Source organism: Vulpes vulpes, chromosome 9 (assembly GCF_048418805.1).
Source record: "Vulpes vulpes isolate BD-2025 chromosome 9, VulVul3, whole genome shotgun sequence".
Classification (NCBI taxonomy): Eukaryota; Metazoa; Chordata; class Mammalia; order Carnivora; family Canidae; genus Vulpes; species Vulpes vulpes.
In genome coordinates this window covers 76,082,020-76,103,093 of record NC_132788.1, presented here as the reverse complement: position 1 = coordinate 76,103,093, position 21,074 = coordinate 76,082,020, and the positions used below count along the sequence as shown (strand labels likewise).

The window sequence follows — 21,074 nt, the reverse complement described above, 5'->3', positions numbered from 1 at the left end:
CTCTCTCTGGAATAAATAAATTAAATAAGAAGAAGGAGGAGGGAGAGGGGGATGGGGAGGAGAAGAAGAAGAAGAAGGCGGCTGCTGTTCTGCCAGTGTACACAGTGGGATGTAGAATCTTGGAGTTGCCTATAGCCTAGTTCAACCGCAGAGTACTAGTTAGTGGTTTTCAATTTTTGTTCTGTATCACCTCAGTCCCATACGTTCCCTTAAATAAAAGAGATTACTCTTTTAAACTCAAGTAGAAATTCAATAGAGAATATTTTACTTTATTTTAAACTTTTTAATTGAGGTATAATTGACATAAAATATCCTATTTGTTTCAGGTGGGCACCAAAATAATTCAATATTTTTAGACATTGCAAAATGATCCTTACAAGAAGCCTAATTACCATTTCTTATCATACAGTTATTATAATCTTACTGACATTACTTCCCATAACTTACTTTATAACTGGAAGCTCGTACTACTTAATCCCCTTTACCTATTTTGCCAACCCCTCAATCTCTCCACCCCTCTGATAATGAACAGCTTACTTCCTGTATCTGTTGAGTCTGTTTTATTTGTACATTTGTGTTTTAGATTCCACATATAAATGAAATCATATGATATTGTCTGACTTATTTCACTTAGGCTAATACCATCTAGGTTAATCCATGTTGTCACAAATGGCAAGATTTCATATTTTCTAATGGCTGAGTAATGTTCCACTGTATATTACATACCGCATCTTCTTTATCCATTCTTCTATCAGTGGACAGTTAGGTTGCTCCCATATCTTGGCTTTTGTCAATAATGCTGCAATGAACAAGGAGGTGCATATATCTCTTCAGATTGTTTTCATTTTCGTTGAATGAATACTCAGAAGTGGAATTACTGGAATACACGGTAGTTCTGTTTTTAATTTTTTGAGAAACCGCCATCATGTTTTCCAGAGTGGCTGCACCACTTCACATTCCCACCAACAGTGCACAAGGGTCCCCTTTTTTTCCACATCTTCACCACCACTTGCTACTTTTTGTCTTTTTGATAATAGCCATTCTGACAGATCTGAGGTGATATCTCCTTGTGGTTTTCATTTGCATTTCCCAGATGATTATTGAGGTTGAACTTCTCTTGTGCCTGTTGGCTCTCTGCATGTCATCTTTGGGAAAATGTCTATTCAGGTCCTCTACTCATTTTTTAATTGGATTATTTGCATTTCTGCTATTAAGTTGTCTGAATTCCTTATCTCGTATGGATATTAACTCTTTAACAGATGTGTGGATTGCAAATTTTTTCTCTCATTCTTCATTTGTTGATGGCTGCTTTTGCTCTGCAAAAGCTTTTTAGTTTGATGATTTTTATATATTTTAGTTTTTGTTACCCTTGCCTGAAGAGACTGGTCCAAAAAAATATTCGTAAAACTGATGTCAAATAACTTACTGCTTATGTTTTCTTCTAGGACTTTCATGGTTTCAGGTCTTATATTAAAGTCTTTAATTCACTTTGAATTTATTTTTGTATACGGTATACAATAGTAGTCTACTTTCATTCTTTTGCATGTAGCTATCCTATTTTCCCAGCACCATCTATTGAAGAGAATGTCTTTTTCCTGTTGTATATTTTGCCTCCTTGTCATTATTGATCATGTATGTATGAAGTCTTTTGATGGGAAGAGAGAGACTCTATTCTACTCCATTGATCTAGGTGTCTGTTTTTATGTCAATACCATACTGTTTTGATTTCTATAGCTTGTAATACAGTTTGAAATCAGGGAACATGGGGCAGACCGGGTGGTTCAGTGGTTTAGTGCCGCCTTCAGCCCAGGGTGTGATCCTGGAGACCTGGGATCGAGTCCCAGGTCAGGCTCCCTGCATGGAGCCTGCTTCTCCCTCTGCCTGTGTCTCTGTCCCTCTCTCTAGTGCTCTGGGTCTCTCATGAATAAATAAATAAAAATCTTAAAAAAAAACATTTTTTAAGAAATCAGGGAGCATGGAACCTACAGCTTACTTCTTTCTCAAAATCATTTTGCTGTGCTATTAGGGTTCTTAGTGGTTTCATACAAATTTTAGGATTCTTTGTTCTAATTCCATGAAAAATGTCATTGGTACTTTGGCAGGGGCTGCATTGGGTAGTATGGACATTTAATAACACTAATTCTTCCAACCCATGAGCACAGATTATCATTCAATTTATTTCTGTCATCTTCAATTTATTTTAACTCTGTCAGAGTTCTCAGAGTAGTTTCTGAACCTCCTTGGTTAAATTTATTTCACTTCTTTGGTTAAATTTATTCCTAGGTATTTTATTCTTTGTGATCCAATTGTAAATGGTATTGTTTTTATAAACTTCATGTTTCATTATTAGCATATAAAAACACAATCCATTTCTGTATTTTGTATATTATGACTTTACTGAATTCATTTCCTCTAATAGTTTTTAGGTGAAGTCTTTAAGGTTTTCTTTCTTCTTCTTTTTTTTTTTTAAATGTATTTATTCATGAGAGACACAGGGGGAAAGAGGTAGAGATATAGGCAGAAGGAGAAGCAAACTCCCTGTGGGGAGCCTGATGCAAGACTCAATTCCAGGACCCCAGGATCATGACCTGAGCCAAAAGCAGACACTCAACCACTGAGCCACCAAGGTGTCCCAAGGGTTTTCTGTATATAGTTTCATGTCATCTGCAAATAGTGAGTTTTACTATCTTTATGATTTGCTTGCCTTTTTTTCTTATCTAATTTCTTCTTTAAAAAAGGATTTTATTTATTTATTCATGAGAGACAGAGAGAGAGAAAGAGGCAGGGATATAGGCAGTGAGAGAAGCAGGCTCCATGCAGGGAGGCCAATGTGAGACTTGATTCTGGGACTCCAGAATCACGCCCTGGGGCAAAGGCAGACGCTGTACTGCTGAGCCACCCAGGCATCCCTCTTATCTAATTTCTATGGCCAAAACTTCCAATACTATGTTGAGTAAAAACAGCAAGAGTGAGCATCCTTATTCCTGATCCTAGAGGGAAAGCTTCAGCTTTTCACCATTGAGTATGATGTTAGCTATCAATTTGTCATATATAGCCTTTATTATTGAGCTAAGGGCTTTCTTTACCTGCTTTGTTGAATTTCATTCAATGTGTTTTGATTCTGAGATGATCATTTGATTTGTATCCTTTGTTTTATTAACATGGTGTATCATGTTAACTGATTTGCAGATATTGAAGCATCTTTGCATCCCTGAAATAAATCCCACTTGATGGTGATGTATGATCCTTTCGATGTATTTTGAATTGAGTTTGCTAATATTTTGTTGAGGATTTTTCCATCCATGTTCATCAGGGATATTGACCTATAGCTTTCTTTTTTTGTAATGTTATCGTGTGATTTCGGTATAACATTGGCCTCATAAAATGAGTTTGGAAACAATCTTTCCTCTCAGATTTTTTGAATAATTTAAGGACAAATATTAAGTCTTCTTAAATTCAACTGTGAGGCTGTCTGGTACTGGACTTTTCGTTTGGGGGAGTTTTTAAATTACTGATCAGATTTCATTACTTCTACTCAGTCTGTTCAGATTTTTTATTTCTTCATGATTCAGTCTTGAAAGGTTGTGTGTTTCAAGGAATTTATTTCTTCTAGCTCTTCCAATTTATTGGCAAATAATTGTAGTAATCTCTTAACATCCTTTGGATCTGTGGTGTTAGTTGTAACTTTTCTTTCATTTTGGATTTATTTTGGCCCTCAATCTTTTTTTCTTGATTAGTCTGGCTATTGGTTTATTGATTCTGTTTATCTTTTCAAAGAACATGTTTGATCTGATCCTTTTTTTCTTTTTTTTTTTATCTCTCTCTTATTTTAATATTGATAACTATTATTTCCTTGTACTAACTTTGGTCTTTGTTTACTCTTTTTCTAGTTGTTTTAGGTATACAGTTAGATTGTTTGAGATATTCCTTGTTTCTTGAGGTACTCCCCTATCACTACGAATTTCCCTTTTAGAATTGCTTTTGCTGTATCCTTTGGAGTTGGGAAAGCTGTATTTCCATTTTCATTAGTGTTAAGGTATTTTTTTTTAATTTCCTCTTTGATTTCTTCATTGACCCATTGGTTGTTCAGTAATATGTTGTTTAGTGTCTGTGTGTTTATAGGGTTTTCCCCCATTTTTCTTCTTGTAATTGATTTCTAGTTTCATATGATGGTGATCAGAAAAGATTATCTTAATCTTAAATTCATTGAGAGTTGTTTTTTGGTGTAACATGTAATCTGTCCTGGAGAATGTCCCATGTACACTTGAGTAGAATGTGTCTTCTGCTGTCTGGGGATGGAATGTTCTTATTTATCTATTAAGTCTATCTGATCCAATGCATCATTGAAGGCCAATATTTCCTTCTTAATTCTGTCTAGATGATCTATCCATTGATGTAAGTGGGGTGTTCAAGTCTCCTACTATTACTGTATTACTGTTTCTCCCTTTCTGTCCGTTAACATTTGCTTTTTATGTTTAGGTGTTCCTATCATGGATGCATCAACTATACAAATGTTATATCTCTTCTTGCATTGACTCCTTTATCATTATGTAATGCCCTTCTTTGTCTTCTGTTAGTTTTTTTCTAAAGTCTCTTTTGTCTGATAGAAATATTGCTATATTGGCTTTCTTTCCATTTGCCTTTGCATGGAATCCCTTTTCCCATCTCTTCGAGACTGTGGATGTTTTTAGATCTGAAGGGAGTAGGAAGCATATATATATGCATATATATTATATATTATTATATAATATTTAAATATTTCTAGTTATGTTATATTTATATTAGTTGTTATAATATTTGTATTATATATTTTTATTAAATATTATATATACAATATTTTTTATACATTTTGCCGCTTCATACCTTTTAATTGGAGCATTTAGTCTATTTACATTTAAAGTAGCTATTAAAAGGTATATTCTTATTGCCATGTTGTTCATTGTTTTCTGATCGTTTTTGTAGTTCTTCTTTTCTTCATTCAGTCTCTTCTGTTGGGGTTTGATTTTTTTTTAAGATTTTATTTTATTATTTATTCACGAAAGACACACAGAGAGAGGCAGAGACACAGGCAGAGGGAGAGGCCTCCCTGCAGGGAGTCTGATGCAGGACCCAATCCCAGGAGCCCAGGATCATGACCTGAGTCAAAGGCAGACGCTCAACCACTGAGCCACCTAGATGCCCGTGTTAAGATCTTAATTTTCACCATTTTAGTATAACGTGTCTTGGTTTGGATCTCTTTGGATTCTCCTTGTGATTGCGTTTTCTGGACCCACATGTCTGTTTCCCTCCCCAGGTTAGCCCCTTTATCTCTTTCTACTTCTGCTGGGATCCATATTGATGCAAATGTAAATATGCCCGATGTTGTCCTAGATAGTCTCTTAAACAATTCTCACTTTTTGATTATTTTTTCTTTTTTGGCTTCTGGCTGGGTTATTTCCACTATTCTCTCTACCAGATTACCAACCTGTACCATGTCATCTAATCTGTGGTTGATTCCCTCTGGGATATTTTTCAGTTCAGTTATATTGTGACTTCTGTTTGGTACTTTCTTATATTTTCAAGCTCTTTGTTGAAGTTTTTACTTTATTATTCCAATTTTCTCTGGAGTAATATGTTGTATGAGCATCTTTATGGCAATTAGTTTGAACTTCTTATCAGGTAAATTACTTATTAGTTTCATTAGGTATTTGGTGGTGGTGGGGTAGTATCTTGTTCTTTTGTTCATAACATATCCTTTGGTCTCATTATTTTTTCTTTTTTTTTTCTTTTTTTTTTTTTTTTACTTTCTTTGTTGGAACACCTACCTCTCTCAATCTTGAGTCACTTTGCATTGAAGCATCCTCTTTGTAGATTACATGTGCCTGGTGGCTTTGGCTGACCAGCTGGAGCTGAAACAGGTGCAGCCTTGAGGGTTCTGAGGTGTACTGCACTAGGGTCACCCTGGCAAAATAGCTAGAGCTGGAGTAGAAATTGACCACAAGGTCACAGGATGCTGTGAACCAGATCAGCTTTTGGCAGGACAGTTGGAACTGGAGTATTCATGGACTGAGGTTCTCAGAGCATATCTCCTACAAGGCTGCTCTGCAGGGATAGCTAGAGCTGAAGTGAAAGTGTGCACTCTTTACTGCCACCCTGGAAGGATGGCTGGAGTGGTGCAGGCCTGACAGGGTCCTGAGGTGCGATGTGCTAGGGCTATCCTGGCAGGATGACTGGGTTGGGCATAGTCCAAGGGAGAACTGAGGTCACCTTGGTGGAATGGCTGGAGCTGATGTAGGTTTAGGGCATGGCGCTTGCTGAGGTGGCCCTAGCAGGCTGGCTAGAGTTCCTGGACTCTGTTCCCATCTGCATTATTAAGGTAGAGGTTTAGATAAACAGTGGTACCTGGTAGCACCTCAGACCCCAGAGAGAGTTCAAAGAGTTCCCACACTCTTTGGCAGATGCTCTACAGTTAGTAGATGGCTTTCCTTCACTTACACTGTAGTTGCTTTTTAAATGGCTATCTCTTTGCTGTGCCGTAGAGCAGGCAAGTATTTATATAGGCCCCTCAGTGATATCCCTTCCTAGTTCAGATCATCACATCAGGGCTGGGGTTCCCATTGTTACCCTGTCTCCCTTTGTCCTTGTCCTTTTCTATCATCAGTTGTGACCAAACCATTCAATCAGCACTCCGTTCTTCTTCAGAAGGAATGACTCTATACTGAGTTGTAGATTCAGTGTGTCTTTGGGAAGAGGTGAGTTCTGGGACTTCTTAGGCTGAAGGGACTATCTCCTTTGCCCAATTTTAAGAAGTCAGCAGTCAGATTTTTCATCAGTATATTGGCACATTATAAGATTGTGGCAGAAAGTGCAAGTGCTGGACCCTGATAAAGTAGGGCAGATGCTAGCCAGATTCTAAGGCTAGCCTATCTCGCTGCCACCCGAAGACACAGGATTAGTATATGTTATCTAAAGAGCTCTCAAGGAAAAGTAATTCTACAGTTTATCTTTTCTTTTTTCATGATTCCTCATCATACAATTTCTAGTAGTAACTAACTGTGTAAGTTTGGGCAAGTTTAATTTTACTGTGTCCTAAATCCTATCGATCCTATAAAATGGGAATATTCATAAAAACCTGACAGGTTGAAAAGAAAAATGGATTTTTGTGTATAAGGGTAGATTACTTGGGGGTCTTGGGAAAGTTCATTAACTGTTTGCTGAATTTAGCATATGAATAGAGTTCCATATGTATATTGTTTAAATCAACAAATCTGGATGTGCAATAAAGCTAAAAGATCTAGGAGGTTGCTGGGTTTCTTTGGAGAAGCCCAGGCTAAGTCCACAGCCCTTGTTAGGCAGTATCAGGTTTCAAGATATAAGAATTGACAGTCTTCTGGTGTTGATCACAAGTGCCACAATTAGAGGGCTTAATGCTGTCTGACATGACTAATGTCCTCACAACTCTCTTGGTATCTTTGCTTTAAATTCTGGAATGCATAGAAAGCTATCTTATCTACTTCCCTACAGGAAAGGTATAGGAATGATAACATTAAAATGCTTCTGCAAGCAAGCTCCATTTTAGGACTAACTTTTGAAGTTGATAAAAAGTATACTTTGAAGCAATAATGGATGAAATGGCAGTTGTGATACCCACTATTTTCCCTAATGGACCACTTATTCCCCCAAAAGTAGTTTATACCCTAGAAATGTACTTCAAGGTGAAGCAGTGTCATTTTAACTTGAGCTTATTTGGTGTACTAGATCAGATGTGTAGGCAAAAGACTGAGACATTCTTTCATGTACCATAAAATTGATTTTTTTAACTCTCTGACAATAGAGGGTCCTATAGTAAAGGTGGCATCATGCATGGCCCTAAATTAAATCCCCCTAGATTTTAAATTATCTTTAATGCTATATATTTAGGTCTTAAGTTTGCCATATAGTTCACATGCCCAAAATTAAATGTAATTTTTAAGTTATTTTACACATTTGCATTTAAAATTTCCAAGCCTGGGGTATTAACATGAAGTTTAAAAGCAATAAAATAATCACAAAATCGTATGTACCATCAGCAGAATGAATTTTTTACTTACTAATAGGACAGTAATAATTCTGGTAAGCATCCCATCAAATTCAAACAAAGCCAACAAATGGGTGTCACCTATTTCCATTCCTTTTGCAAAACTAAAATCAAGTAGATGTGATTGTTACTGCTATAAAGGTTATAGTAATATTTCCCCCCTCCCAATAATTGTGAAAGGACAGGGATAATTAACAGTGCAGAAAAGATGTTTTTGGCATTTCTTAATATATAAAATCTATCCCATATTACAGTAGTATGTGTTTTAATGACATTATACATTTAATATCTGGGTCAGTCACTTTTCATCTGTAATATATTTCTGCATGACAGCATCTGAGACTATATGGACACACATCTGCTGCAAAATCATTAAACCAAGAAAAAAATGATTCAGATTTTACTTACATTTAAAGAAATAAAATGACTAACAAATGAGAAAAGAGTTAAGAATAAGTCATTTATACCCTAAAAATACATTTCAAGACTTCTAAGAGTTAACAAAATATTTTAATATAATTGACATAAACTGGGTCTCAGAAATTACCCTTGATCTAAACAGAGACTGTTTTATATTTTAAATGATTTACCTTTATGACTACACCTAAGCCATAAAAATCCCAACAGGTTTTATTTCTTTTGTGAATATGTCATGATCAAGCTTTGGTTTATAAAATATTGGAGTTGAGATATACTTCCTTAGCACTCCGAAAAAAGGTGCACAGAAGTTAAAATGTTATTTTATTTCTGCTAACCTGACAATAGAACTTAAAATGCAAACATTTAAATCCTCTAAAGCAAAAAATACAAATACACACACAGTAACCCCAGTAAGTCTATTCATCAATATTTATAAAATAAATTTTCTTCACCAGTTAGAGTTCATTAATCTACATCTGCAAATAAGTTTTGCCAAAATGTTTTGGTGCTGAGACACCCCCCCCCCTTTCAAACCACTTCAATGCAAGGTCTAAAGGAAAAGCTCAAAAGAGGAACAGAATAAGGACCTTGTGAACCTGTCCACATTCCTTTGTGAAGGCAGAAAGACATGGGAGACCGGAGTGGAGATCCATTTTGAAGTCTCTGCTTTGTTCCTCCAGGGTTTCTTGGAGGTATGGTCCTTGGGATCCAGATCAGATGTGAACTGTTGGCAGCCCGTGGCTATAATTCAATGTAATAAAATCATGAAGCGGAGAGGGCTGAGACAGTTAAGTAAATGACACTCCTTCTTAACTCACACATAGGCAAATGTGATGTTGCTGAAATCCAAGACGATTTCCCACAAACCAGCCAGGACAGTAATCCAAAATAAGAGACCTCTGCATCCTGGCGCTCCTCCAGGATCAAGCACAACTCTTTTTGCTACCGTGTTACCTAAAACAAATTAAATAAGTGACCAGTCAGTATCTCATCACCACTAAAGACATTTCTTTCTGCTACTGGATTCAGAAGTCCCTGCCTGTGTCATTTGTGCAACATTTAGCATTTAGTTTGTAACCAACCTCACCTAATCACTGTTCAAATCAAATCCTTCTTCACAGTTCTTGCTGCCAGGTTGCAAAGAAAACATGCACAAAGGCTTCCACAACATGGTTTATGTACCTCAACTTGGTATTTTGTAGAGCTATAAAGAGCCCATCAGATTAGGTATATTTGTTGCCCATAGTTAATGCATGCATGCTGAGCATGCTTTCTGGAAGGCATTAAATTTTTTTCAAAAGAATGCTAATTTAGATGAGTGTATGTCAAGATAGAAAATGTAGAAAATGTTACCTTTGTTACTCTTTATGCAGTTAACTTTTATTTTATTTTAGGGTGTCTGGTGGCTTGGTTAGTTGAGCATCTGACTCTGATTTCAGCTTAGGTTGTGATCCCAGAGTCAATAGATTGAGCCCCATGTCAGGCTCTTCACTCACCGAAGTCTGCTTGAGATTCTCTTTCCTGCTCCCTCTGCCCCTACCCCAACTCACTTGCATGCAAATGCATGCTCTCTCTCAAATAAATAAATATTTTTAAAAATTTCAAAAAATCAAAAATAGGTTCTTTTAGAACTGCCATAATTACTAAAAACAGACATTCATTAAGAAGTTTACTATTGTTTTCTCTATTTTATATACTTAAAAGAAAATAAAGTAGCAGTTTCTTTAGTTTTATTTGGTCATGTAGGGTGTAAGGTATTTTATAGGTTAGATAATCTGTATACACTCTAGAGGGGGAAAAAAATCCAAAGCTTAAGACTTTAACATATCTACAACATAAAAATACTTGATGACATAGTCATTACTGCTGGCCTTAAGACCCAATCAAGTATTTATTCAAACCTCAGATTTGCTATTAATTGACATGTAGACTTTTTTTTAAAGATTTTTTTAATTTATTCATTCATGAAAGACACAGATTGAGAGAGAGAGACAGACAGACAGACACAGAGACAGAAATACAGGCAGAGGGAGAAGCAGGCTCCATGCTAGAAGCCTGATGCAGGACTCGATCCCGGGACTCCAGGATCACGCCCTGAGCTGAAGGCAGGCACTAAACCACTGAGCCACCCAGGGATCCCCAACATATAGCCTTTATTTTATATATTCTACAATATAGTTGGTTGCTCTTCTGTTTGTACTGGGAATGCTATGGCAAACACAACAAAAACCCTGTTCTCATGAGGTTTATAGAACAAGTAAACTAGCCCTATTCTAGGTCAAGGACCAGATATGTTCAGCTTTGCAGGCCATACAGTCACTGCCACACTACTTAACTCAGCCTTTTTAACATAAGAGGGGCATAAACAATGCAGCATGTAAACTAATGGGCATTGTTTCATTCCAATAAGACTCTGGTGTAGATAATGAAATTGGGATTTCGTGTAATTTTCATGTTATGAAACTTTTTTTTCTTTTTGAATGTTTAAAATGGATAGCCCATTTTTAGCTCACAGATCACAAAATACAGGCCAAGGGTTGGATTTGGCTTGCAAGCGACAGCTTGGGGACTCCTATTGTAGAAGAAAGAGCTGGACCAACAGGGAAAGAAACATGCCAGAAGTGATAGGTGGTATGGAAAAAATATATATGAGGGCCAGAAGGATAGAACTCAACTGATTTCTAGAGGATTGTCAGATGAGGAGATGCTTAAAGGATGCAAGGGAACCCTGACTACTTGGAAGAACAACTTTGGCCTTTTCCCACCTGAAACACAAAGATGAGACCAGGGATGCATTCCAGACTGTCAACTTAACAGGATTATTTTGGTAGAAGTGATAAAAGGTGTAGTCAAAAGGACTTGTGAGAAACAGGACAAAGGACATGAGAGGATGAGGATTCAAACTCTTGATCTTAAATACCCAGATGATAGAATTGGTAATTTTCTGAGCTGGGGAGGACTATCACTGCCTCAGTTTCTTCAGCCGCTAAGTATTAAATTAACACCTGCCCCCCTCAGTTGGGTAAGGAGTACGTGACATGTGATGGCATGGTCCAGGGCTTGCCATGTGGTTAACACTCAGGAGAGGGTGGCTCTTGTCCCACTCGCTCTTTCTGGGTCTATCATGCATCCACAGTGTTCAGAGCCAAGTACCAACCTGTATCAAGGATGTCATTGTCAATAGCATTTTATTTAAGGCAGCTTACTTCACACGCCCAGCTCATTTTGGACTTAATCTATATTAAAGTTGAATAATAAGATTCTTTAGGACTTGTTTTACTGCCAAGTTTTCATTTTGCTAATTGTATATGGAAGGGTCAATGTCACTTTGGAATTTGGTGGACACAGGTTTCTAACCTGCCAATACTAGCTCCACTCTCACATGACAGGGTACTCTGAGTATTTCAAGCTCTGGCTCTAGGGATTATGAAAGACAAGACTTCTGGGTAAAGGATACATCTCAGGTGGACCTTAAAAGATAACTAGAATTTTTAAAAAGGGAACAGATGAAGAAGGCAGCAGTAGGATATGGAAATAAAATACATGGTCTACTGGGTGAGTCACACTGATGGCTCATCTCCAGGTGCTTATACTCTGTTACCCATGAGAATCCATGGTGGTCTCTCACCAAGGAGAAACCTGGACAGGGAAATTACCCTGGAAACACAGAGAACAGTATAAATACAAGAACAGAGAAGATGCAGAACCTGGTTAAACGAGAATCAACATAAGAACAATTTTTTGAGAATGGTTTGCTAAGCCCCACCCCAGTCTTACTATACCAGAATATCCTAGGGGTAGTGCTCAAAACAGTGGGTACCAGTTCCCATGATAAGTTTCCTGTGGCCACTGTTACCATTACTAGTAATATTGGGGCAAAAGAGAATGAGGATGATCCATAGGGGTAGCCTAAGAAACAGAGGGCAAGTTACCAGTTAGGGGGTGATCTTACCAGTTAGGGGGTGATCTAAGGCAGATACCATAAGGACTGGGTCATCTTAGATCTTGAAGGTGAGGTGTGTTGCAGAGAAAACCTGTTGTTTAAACTAACTCCTATCTCTATTTTCTAATATGAAATATTGGGAACATGTAGATATTAAATGGAAACTTTGAGGAACCACATGAAAAGAATCAAGTAGAATTCTTACAAAAAGTTACTTAAATAAAAATTCTCTAAAGCAGATTTTTTCAGCTTCAAAATTATTTACATTTGGATACAGACAATTCTTTGCTAAGGGGGGCCCTCCTGTGCATTTTAAGATTTTTAGCAGCGTGTCTGGCCTCTACCCCAAGATGCCTGTATAACTCCCCGCCATCCCCACCCTGTGGCAACTAAAAATGTCCCCTGGATGCTCTAAAGACATAGCTCTTCACCCTTAGATATTGGAAAAATAACTTCTTGAAATTCAATATGATTTACTTCCACTTCTGAAAAAAAAAGCAGCCCCAGCCAATGGTTCACTTTGGTCCTAAACAACACTGTGCAGTTGTGAGGAGCTTTAATATGAACTACTCAAATGTAAAGGAAAACTGAGCCAGGATGACAGAGAGTTCTAATTCTCCATGACAACTAGTAGCTGAATACTCTCTGGGGACACTAAAAACTGTAGAGGCAGACTAAACTTATGGCCACCTTTTCAAAACTGGGAAAGACAGGAGGACTGGCTAGGAAATGGTCTCCCCTCATTGACATATCTTCATCTATGTCTGTTAATATCTCGACTGCTCACTCTTTTCATATTTGCATTTAAATGGAAAATAAAATTCTGACATAGGTGGCTTACTGCAGGATTATCTTCTTTTTTTTCAGCTTTTCCATGTTTTCATGTTGCTGGCAATGAACTGTTTAAGGAAAATGCAAATTCTTTTGTAATATAGTTAATACCCCATCTAGGGCTGCAATGGTTTTACCTCTGTAGGACCTCTGTTGCATTTGTGGTATAAGGTTGGTGTCTATTTTAAGAAAAAGACACAGCTTCTTAGGGTACTAAGCTCTTCCCAGAAGCCAGTCACACCTCCACAAATGAATTTATTCTATGTTCATAAGATCTATAAAAGACATAAAATGTTTTATGCAGTTCAAGTCACAATGACTTGGATTAATAAAGGAAGCAGTTTTACTACTTTGAGATTATTCTCAAGTGGCCTATCACCCATAAAAAAAAAAAAAATAAAAAGGAAAAGGAAAAGAAAAAGAAAAAAAAACAGCTAAGTATCATTATGGCTTAGGGAACTGTATTGTGTTTCTACAACTTTTAGAAGTGCCAAATGAAATGTCACTACCGTTGAGGATTTAGCTAGAGCAAACTTATATTCCCAGCACACAGAGCCGAAATGCCCCTAAAGGTTTGCTTCCTGCAAATGCTCTTCGTTACTGCACATAAATAGAGAGGGAGCTGCTCCAGCAAGAGACTACTTAGACACATTCTTTTCCGGAACACAGTTGGCTTGTGTTCATGGTCTTGTTTTATATTTATATCTAACAATCAATACAAGTATAATCTTCCAAATGTTATTTCTTAGTCTACAAGAAATTGGATAAAAGGAAATTTTTATCATTAATGGATGTAGGACCCCAGTTCATTGGCAGCTCCAAGATTTTTATTCAGGAAGGAGATGGGGGGAAAAAGGCTGAAAGGGGCCAATAGGGAAAGGAGAGTAGAATTACTTTAAAGCAGAGTTTGCTTAGCAAGCACACTTGGGTTTACACAGATTGGAAGTTAATTTGGAGTAGCTTAGAAGCAGAGCTCATAGAAATGATGGTAGTGTTAACCTCCTTCCTCCATGAACAAAGGAGGAACTCCACAAGCTTCCAGTGCTCTGGGTATAAAAGCATACAGTAGGCACACCTTAGAGATTCTGGAGGTTTGGGTCCAGACCACCCTGGTAAAGCAAGTAATGCCATAAAGCAAATATCACAATAAAATGAATATCACAATAAAGCACGCCAAATTAATTCTTCGTTTCCCAGTACATATAATAGTAATGTTTACACTGTACTGTAGTCTGTTAAATGTTCAATCGTTTCCCAGTACATATAATAGTAATGTTTACACTGCACTGTAGTCTGTTAAATGTTCAATAGCATTTTGTCTAGAAAACAAAACAAAAAAACCAATGTATGTGTCCTTATTTAAAAATACTTTATCTTAAAAAATACCTTGTTTTTTAAAAAAAAAAAAAGCTAGCCATCACCTGAGCTTCCAGCCCGTCATCATCTTTTTCCTGGTAGAGGGTCTTGCCTCGATGTTGACAGCTGCTGGCTGATCAGGATGGCAGTTGCTGCAGGCTGGGGTGGCTGTGGCAATTTCTTCTAACAAGACCATCTAGCCTGCCAAACTGACTGACTCTTGCTTTCATGAACAATTTCTCTCTAGCATGCCATGCTGTTGATAGCATTTTCCTCACAGAACTTCTTTCAAAGTGGGAGGCAATCCTCTCCAATCCTGCTGCTGCTTATCAACTAGGTTGATGGAATATTCTAAATCATTGGTTGTCATGTCAATGATCTTCATAGCATCTGCAACCTAGAGTAAATGCCATCTCAAGAAACCACTTTCTTTGCTCATCCATGAGAAGCACCTCCTCATCTATTATGGTTTCGCATGTGAGTGTAGACATTCAGTGCCATGTTCAGGTTCCGCTTCTAATTCTAGTTCTGTTATTTCCACCACATCTCCAGTTACTTCCTCCACTGAAGCCTTGAACCCCTCAGAGTTATCCTTAAGTATTGAAAACAACTTCTTCCAAATTCCTATTAGCTTTGACCTCTTCCCCTTGTTCTTAATGGTATCTAGAATGCCCAGATCCATCACAGGGATCATTATCTCCATGACAGCTATAGCCTTACAAAATGCACTATTTAAATAATAAGAATTGAAAGTCAAAATGACATCCATTCTGCAGCCCATGGATCAAGGAATCATGTTAGCAGGCATAAAAACGTTAATCAACATTTGTCTCCATCAGAGCCCTTGGGTGACTAGGTGCATTGTCACTGGGTGGTGATATTTTGAAAGGACTCCCTTTACAAGCAGTAACTCAACAGTGGGTCTTAAATATTCAGTAAACCAAGTTGTAATCAGATATATTGTCATCTAGGCTTTGTTTGTTGCATTTCTAGAGACAGAGTAGATTTAGTCTAATTCTTAAGGACTCTAGGATTTCCGAATGAGCACTGTCTGCAGCCTAAGACCAACAGGTGCATGAGCCCCTACAAGAGTCAGCCTTTGAAGCTTTGATGCCAGACACTGACTTCTCTCTACCTATGAAAGTCACGGAGGGTGTCTTCTTCCAATAGAAGGCTGTTTTGTCTAAAATGAAAATCTGCTGTTTGGAGTAACCAACTTCTTTATCTTAGCTAGAACTTCTAGATAACCTGCTGCAGTTTCCGTATCAGCACTTGCACTTTATGGGCATAACTTCTCTGTTAAACCCCATGAACCAATATCTGCTAAATTCAAACTTTTCTTTTGAGAAAAGAATTAGGGCCATGTGCAGGATCAGGTTCTAGTTTAAGGGAATGTTATGGCTGAACTGATCTTTTATCCAGATCACTAAAACTTTCTCCATATGGGCTTTAATGCTGTCTCCCTTTCTTATATTTGTGTGCTCACAGGTGTGCTTTTTAAAATTTCCTTCATGGGTTCTTCCTTTGTATTCACAGCTTGGTTAATCATTTGGTGCAAGAGGCCAGGATTTGGTCTACCTTGACTTTTGACAAGGCATCCTGACTAAGCTTAATCATTTCTAGCTTTTGACTTAAAGTGAGAAACGTGATTCTTCCTTTCCCTGGAACACTTAGAGGGCCAAGTAGGTTTATTAACTGGCCTAATTTCAATATTGTTGTTGTCTTGGGGAATAAGGAGGCCTAAGGAGAGGAAGAGAGGCAGGGGAACAGAACACATACATTTGCAGACTTTGCTTTCTTACAGGGCTGGCACACTAAAATTATAACAGTACCCTAAACATCACTGATAACCATTAACAAATAATTAAAAAGGTTTTAAATATTCCAAAAATTACCAAAATGTGACACAGAGACACTAAGTAAGCCAATGCAAATGATGCCAATAGACTTGCTGGACTCAGGTTGCCACAAACCTTCAGGTTATTAAAAAAAAAAATAGCCTGTACAAAGCACAATAAAATGAGATATTCTTCATCAGGTCATTAATCCTAGTCATCTTTATATTACTTACAAAAAGTTTACAACTAATGTGAAATAGTTTTGAGTTTGAAATTATGATTTCTAACTAGCTAAGGAATTAGCTGACTTACTCTACCACTGACAAATTTGAGGTCAGCTCAAATTTATATTTGCAGTTTTTTATAAAATGTTCTCATTTGTTCTACATGTAATTTTTTATTATATTATAATGACATTGTTTATTACTTTCCATTTGAAAGTTACTGAGTCTATCAAAGTCACTGCAAACATGGTCCCTGACTTCACAGGCCTCTTCCCAGGGAGAAAGCTTAGGATACGAAGCACCTCAGGACACCCTTCTGTGTAAAGCAGAAGCAGAGTAAATGCTCAAAGATACAGGAGACCTGAATCCACTCGGTGAAGGACTCCAAAGACATAATGGCTCCAGAGGAAAGAAAGGAGGGAGGCCCATTCCATGAAGAACACCTTTCTTGGCAACCACTAAGGCACATGGGAAGAGGTACCAAGAGAAGGCTGAAACAGGGGGGGGAAAAAAAAGAATGAAGGGAGGTGACTTGCCTGGTTATTTATAAAGAGCCAGATAGGCAAAGCTAGTGGAGCAAGATAAACTTGGTTAGAAGATCTCCATTTCACAAAAGTGATTGTGGTCAGCGTGTGGAGAATGGCCTGAAGAGGGCCATGGTGAATGTGAGGCAGCCACTTAGTCCTCCAGGGGAGACCCAGTGGGGATGGGCCCCCTGGCGTCAGGATGCTGACACAGGGCTCAAGAAGGGAGTTGGGAAGGACAATCCCAAAACGCAGTAATAGACTGGACGTGGGGAGGTAAGGAAGAGAGATTTCTGGCTCAAGAACCAGAAGGACAGAGGTGTCCTTCTGAGCCCGGGAGACCTGGACAGAAGATCTCTGGGGGAGGCAACTCCTGACTTTGGACGACTCTGAATTGGGACCCCAACTACTAAAACTCCTCACAGGAAGGGAGCATGCCTCCTTCAGCGAATCCTCTGCGTGTGGCATCTGTTTCGACACGCTGGCCTGTTGACGCTGAGCCCTTAATTTGAAATTGGGCCCTCGAAGGAGCTGCGATGCACTAGGTGCCCTGCCTAAAACCACAGGTGCATCCCCCCAGACCACGCCGCTCTGCAAAATCGGACATAACAGGGGCCACTTAGGATATGGGCTGTTCAACGGGCCAGAGTAATAGCATGGCACTGCCCGAGCAGGTTTACAGACAGAAAATAACGTCGTGGTGCCGGGATACAATGAAGAGGGAACCCCGCTTAGGTAATCATCTGTGGAGGTTGTAAGGGAGAATTGTGTTTGTCTATACTTGCCTTTGTAGTTTTGACTTTATTGCCACTGCTACAGGACCAACCTGAGTAATCTGGCAGCACCTTGCAATCCTCTCCTTCCAAGCAAGGATTCATGTGACACCACCATTTCTGAATCACGATGGAAGCTGTAAAACAAAGGCCAAATAATGTTTGTGATACCACTTCTTCCTCCAACTAGGGACAACATAAAGCTCATATACGGATCGATATATTGACTTCAAAGATTGTTAATGAGAACTATTTCACTGTAAGTAAATTTAAAGAATGGCTTCAGCCATACACTCCAGAAAACAGTAAGACGCCAAGCTTTGCAGCATGCCTGGGTACGACTTTGGCACTGCTACTTTTTTTTTTTTCAATGACCTTTGACTAGTTATTTAACTCCTCTTGGCCTCAGTTTCTTTATCTACAAAATGAGGATAAAAACAGAACCTCACCACAGAGGTCAAGAGGATAAAGCTAATCCATATCAAAGTCTTGGCTAACCAGGGGCCAATCACTAGGTTGTCAGAAAGGTTAGCTATTGTTGTGGTCATCATTTTGTAGGCTCCAATGGTGGATGCTGGCACTGCAAAGTTGTTATATTTGATGCTCTTCGTTGCCAAGGGCACAGACTAAAAGTAGTAAATGTTTCCATCACAGAGGTGTTCATCTCTCCATCCCATTCCAACCAAGTGGTGAGTAAACCCTTGAACTCACCAACTGGAAGCCAAATGAGGTGGAAGAGCGTGGCACTCCCTCAAAGGCTCACATTTTAGACTTGTGATCTCACCTGTGAATTCCCTTTCCTCCTTACCCCATCATCTCTGCTGCCACCAGCCTATAAGATGAGGAAACAGAAAATTCTCTGGGTTTGGAGGCAGATGAAGAGAAGTTAAGGGAACCATCAACTTGGCTGGGCATTCCTACAAAGGACAAAAGGGATTGTGATTCATTGTTTATGGTGAGCCCAGCCAGTGGACTGGTAGAGGTCAGAGATCTGAGGCTGCAGGTGGGGTGTGTGGATTAAGGGGGAAGGGTCATTGGGCCCTGTTTTTCTGGTGAAACAGCAGCACTTTGGTATAAAAAAAAAATATATGCCAATGGATTTGACTCAAAATACCCTTGCCTGGGAAGTCTGAAACTCAATTTCAAGCAACTCTTGAGAATTCCTAATAGCTGTTTTCTTGAGGGTCAGGCACCCTGCTAAATGTATTTCCTGCATTTTATAGAGAAGAAAAAACTGAGGCCCTTTGACAGAGGCATTCTTCCTAATTCTAGAGCCCCTTCATCTGCCATTAAATTCATCTCTCTCCCTCACACCAGAAATCTGTAGTAGAAACAACCAGAGGTAGAGAGGCAGTGACAAAAGTAGGAAACATAGCAAGCTCGCATTAAAAACTCTTCTCCCTACCAGGCATATGCAATACCGCATGATTAGGGCACCAGACCATTTCACTCTCAGCGGAAGTGGCTAGACATTGTGTCTATTCCACATGAAAACCACCATTTCTGATTCTGGCCAAATACTGTGCTACTACCCAATTACAGTCCCATCAAAACCACTAGTATATAAATGAAGAATTGTGATCTAGAAGAACCGTAAGCTATTTAAGTCAGAAGGTGCCAACACTGAGCAAGGAATATAGCTAAACGGGCTATTTATTTTGTCAGAGAGTGCCACTGAACTTTAGTGGATGGCTGGAGACAGTGCGGTGAAGTCTGAGAAAGCCATATTCTTTTCAGTCGCAAATATTTTAAACAAATTCACCTTAAAACTGTATGGAGCTTTGTTATTTTTAAAGCCCTTTTACATACTGTTCCTCTTTCAATTATCCCAACCACCTTCAGAATCAGGAAGGGGTGGCAGATGGCCAGAAAGGAAAACAACTGTAAAAGAGAGTGAGTAAAATGAGGGAGGAGGTACTAGAATCTAGACTTCCTCCTCTGTCTCTGCAAGTCTTTCTACTGTACCACAACTTATAATAATAGTTTAGATTAACATATGCTATTTAGAGTTTGACCAGATTCAAAGTTCTGACCAGTCATTCATTATCTTCTGAATACCTTAGGCTGATCCCAAGTAGATATAAAGACAAATAAGAGATGGTTCCCAGCCCTCGATTTAAAATTCCATCTGCAGGATTGCAAAAGTTATATAAATGTTGACAGAGCTTAGTTATATTTACACAGAGTTACAGCTGAATTTAAAATACTTTTTTTTTTTTTTATCTTTAAAATAGTTCTCTTAGGCAGATTCTCTGCCACTCAGCAGTGGGAACCTATGTACTCCTGACAGGGGCTGGGGCTACATGGAAGATTCTGCAGAAGCGCAGAGGACAAGTGATCTGTTGAAGTGTGAGTGCGCGGTGTGTTGGGACGGGGAGTGGCCTGCCTGGAAGCCGGAAGACCCATGTGGCTCAGTGAGGGGTCAGCAAAGCAGCACAAGACACCCTGCTGAGCAAGGTGATCTGAGAAGCAAGCTTCGGGGGGCTCTCAAGGCCAACTCCAGATTAGACTTGATTCCCCAAGCAGCAGGGAGCCATGGAAAGCTTCTGCACAAGGGCGTACCATAAACCAGGGGAACCTGTGTGCCTAGAACAGCTGGTCTGGCAGGTGATAATACACAGTTGGGGGCAGAAAAGCGTCTGAAAGAGACCACTTGAAATATTAAGGTGAGAAATCTGGGAATAAATTCCCTACAGAGGAAATAATCTGATTCATTCTATGTCAGCTTCTCAGTAGAGAAATGCAAGTCCTTACTGGCTTCCAGTATGGAAGGGTCCCAAGATATTTCTGGGACCCCCAGTATGGGGTCCCAAGATAATTCTGATGCCAAATCTCGAAAAAGGAGCTTGAGGGGGGAAAAAGATGGATTCAGGCATTTCTCACAGAAAACTATGCCAATTCTTAACTACAGAAAAATAAAATGTTTTCACAGTATTTTGTTTAAGGCTTTAAATTTATTTAAGTAAAAGAAGAAAGCACGTATGATCAAGCTCTTGTGAAATTATCATTTTTCTTTCATTTAACTGGGAAATATGGAGTGATTCTTCTGAAGACAGATATTATAGGTTCCTTAAAACAGTAACCTGCCCTGAAATGTAAAATATTTCTA

The 21,074-nt window shown here is 38.7% G+C and overlaps 1 protein-coding gene across 2 annotated transcripts in view; it reads right to left on the bottom strand.

The window, feature by feature from the left end:
* Positions 1-8,039: 8,039 nt before the first annotated feature.
* Positions 8,040-21,074, bottom strand: part of TAFA4 (TAFA chemokine like family member 4) — a 171,002-nt gene continuing 157,967 nt past the window's right edge. The window contains exons 5-6 of one of the 2 annotated variants that reach the window (XM_025989826.2): positions 17,978-18,102; positions 8,040-9,430 (exon numbers count right to left, since the gene is read on the bottom strand). In XM_025989826.2, coding sequence (XP_025845611.1) covers positions 9,419-9,430; positions 17,978-18,102 — 137 coding nt within the window. In that variant the 3' untranslated portion in view covers positions 8,040-9,418. The remainder of the gene's footprint in view (positions 9,431-17,977; positions 18,103-21,074) is intronic. The other variant, XM_072720496.1, reaches the window with a different exon arrangement.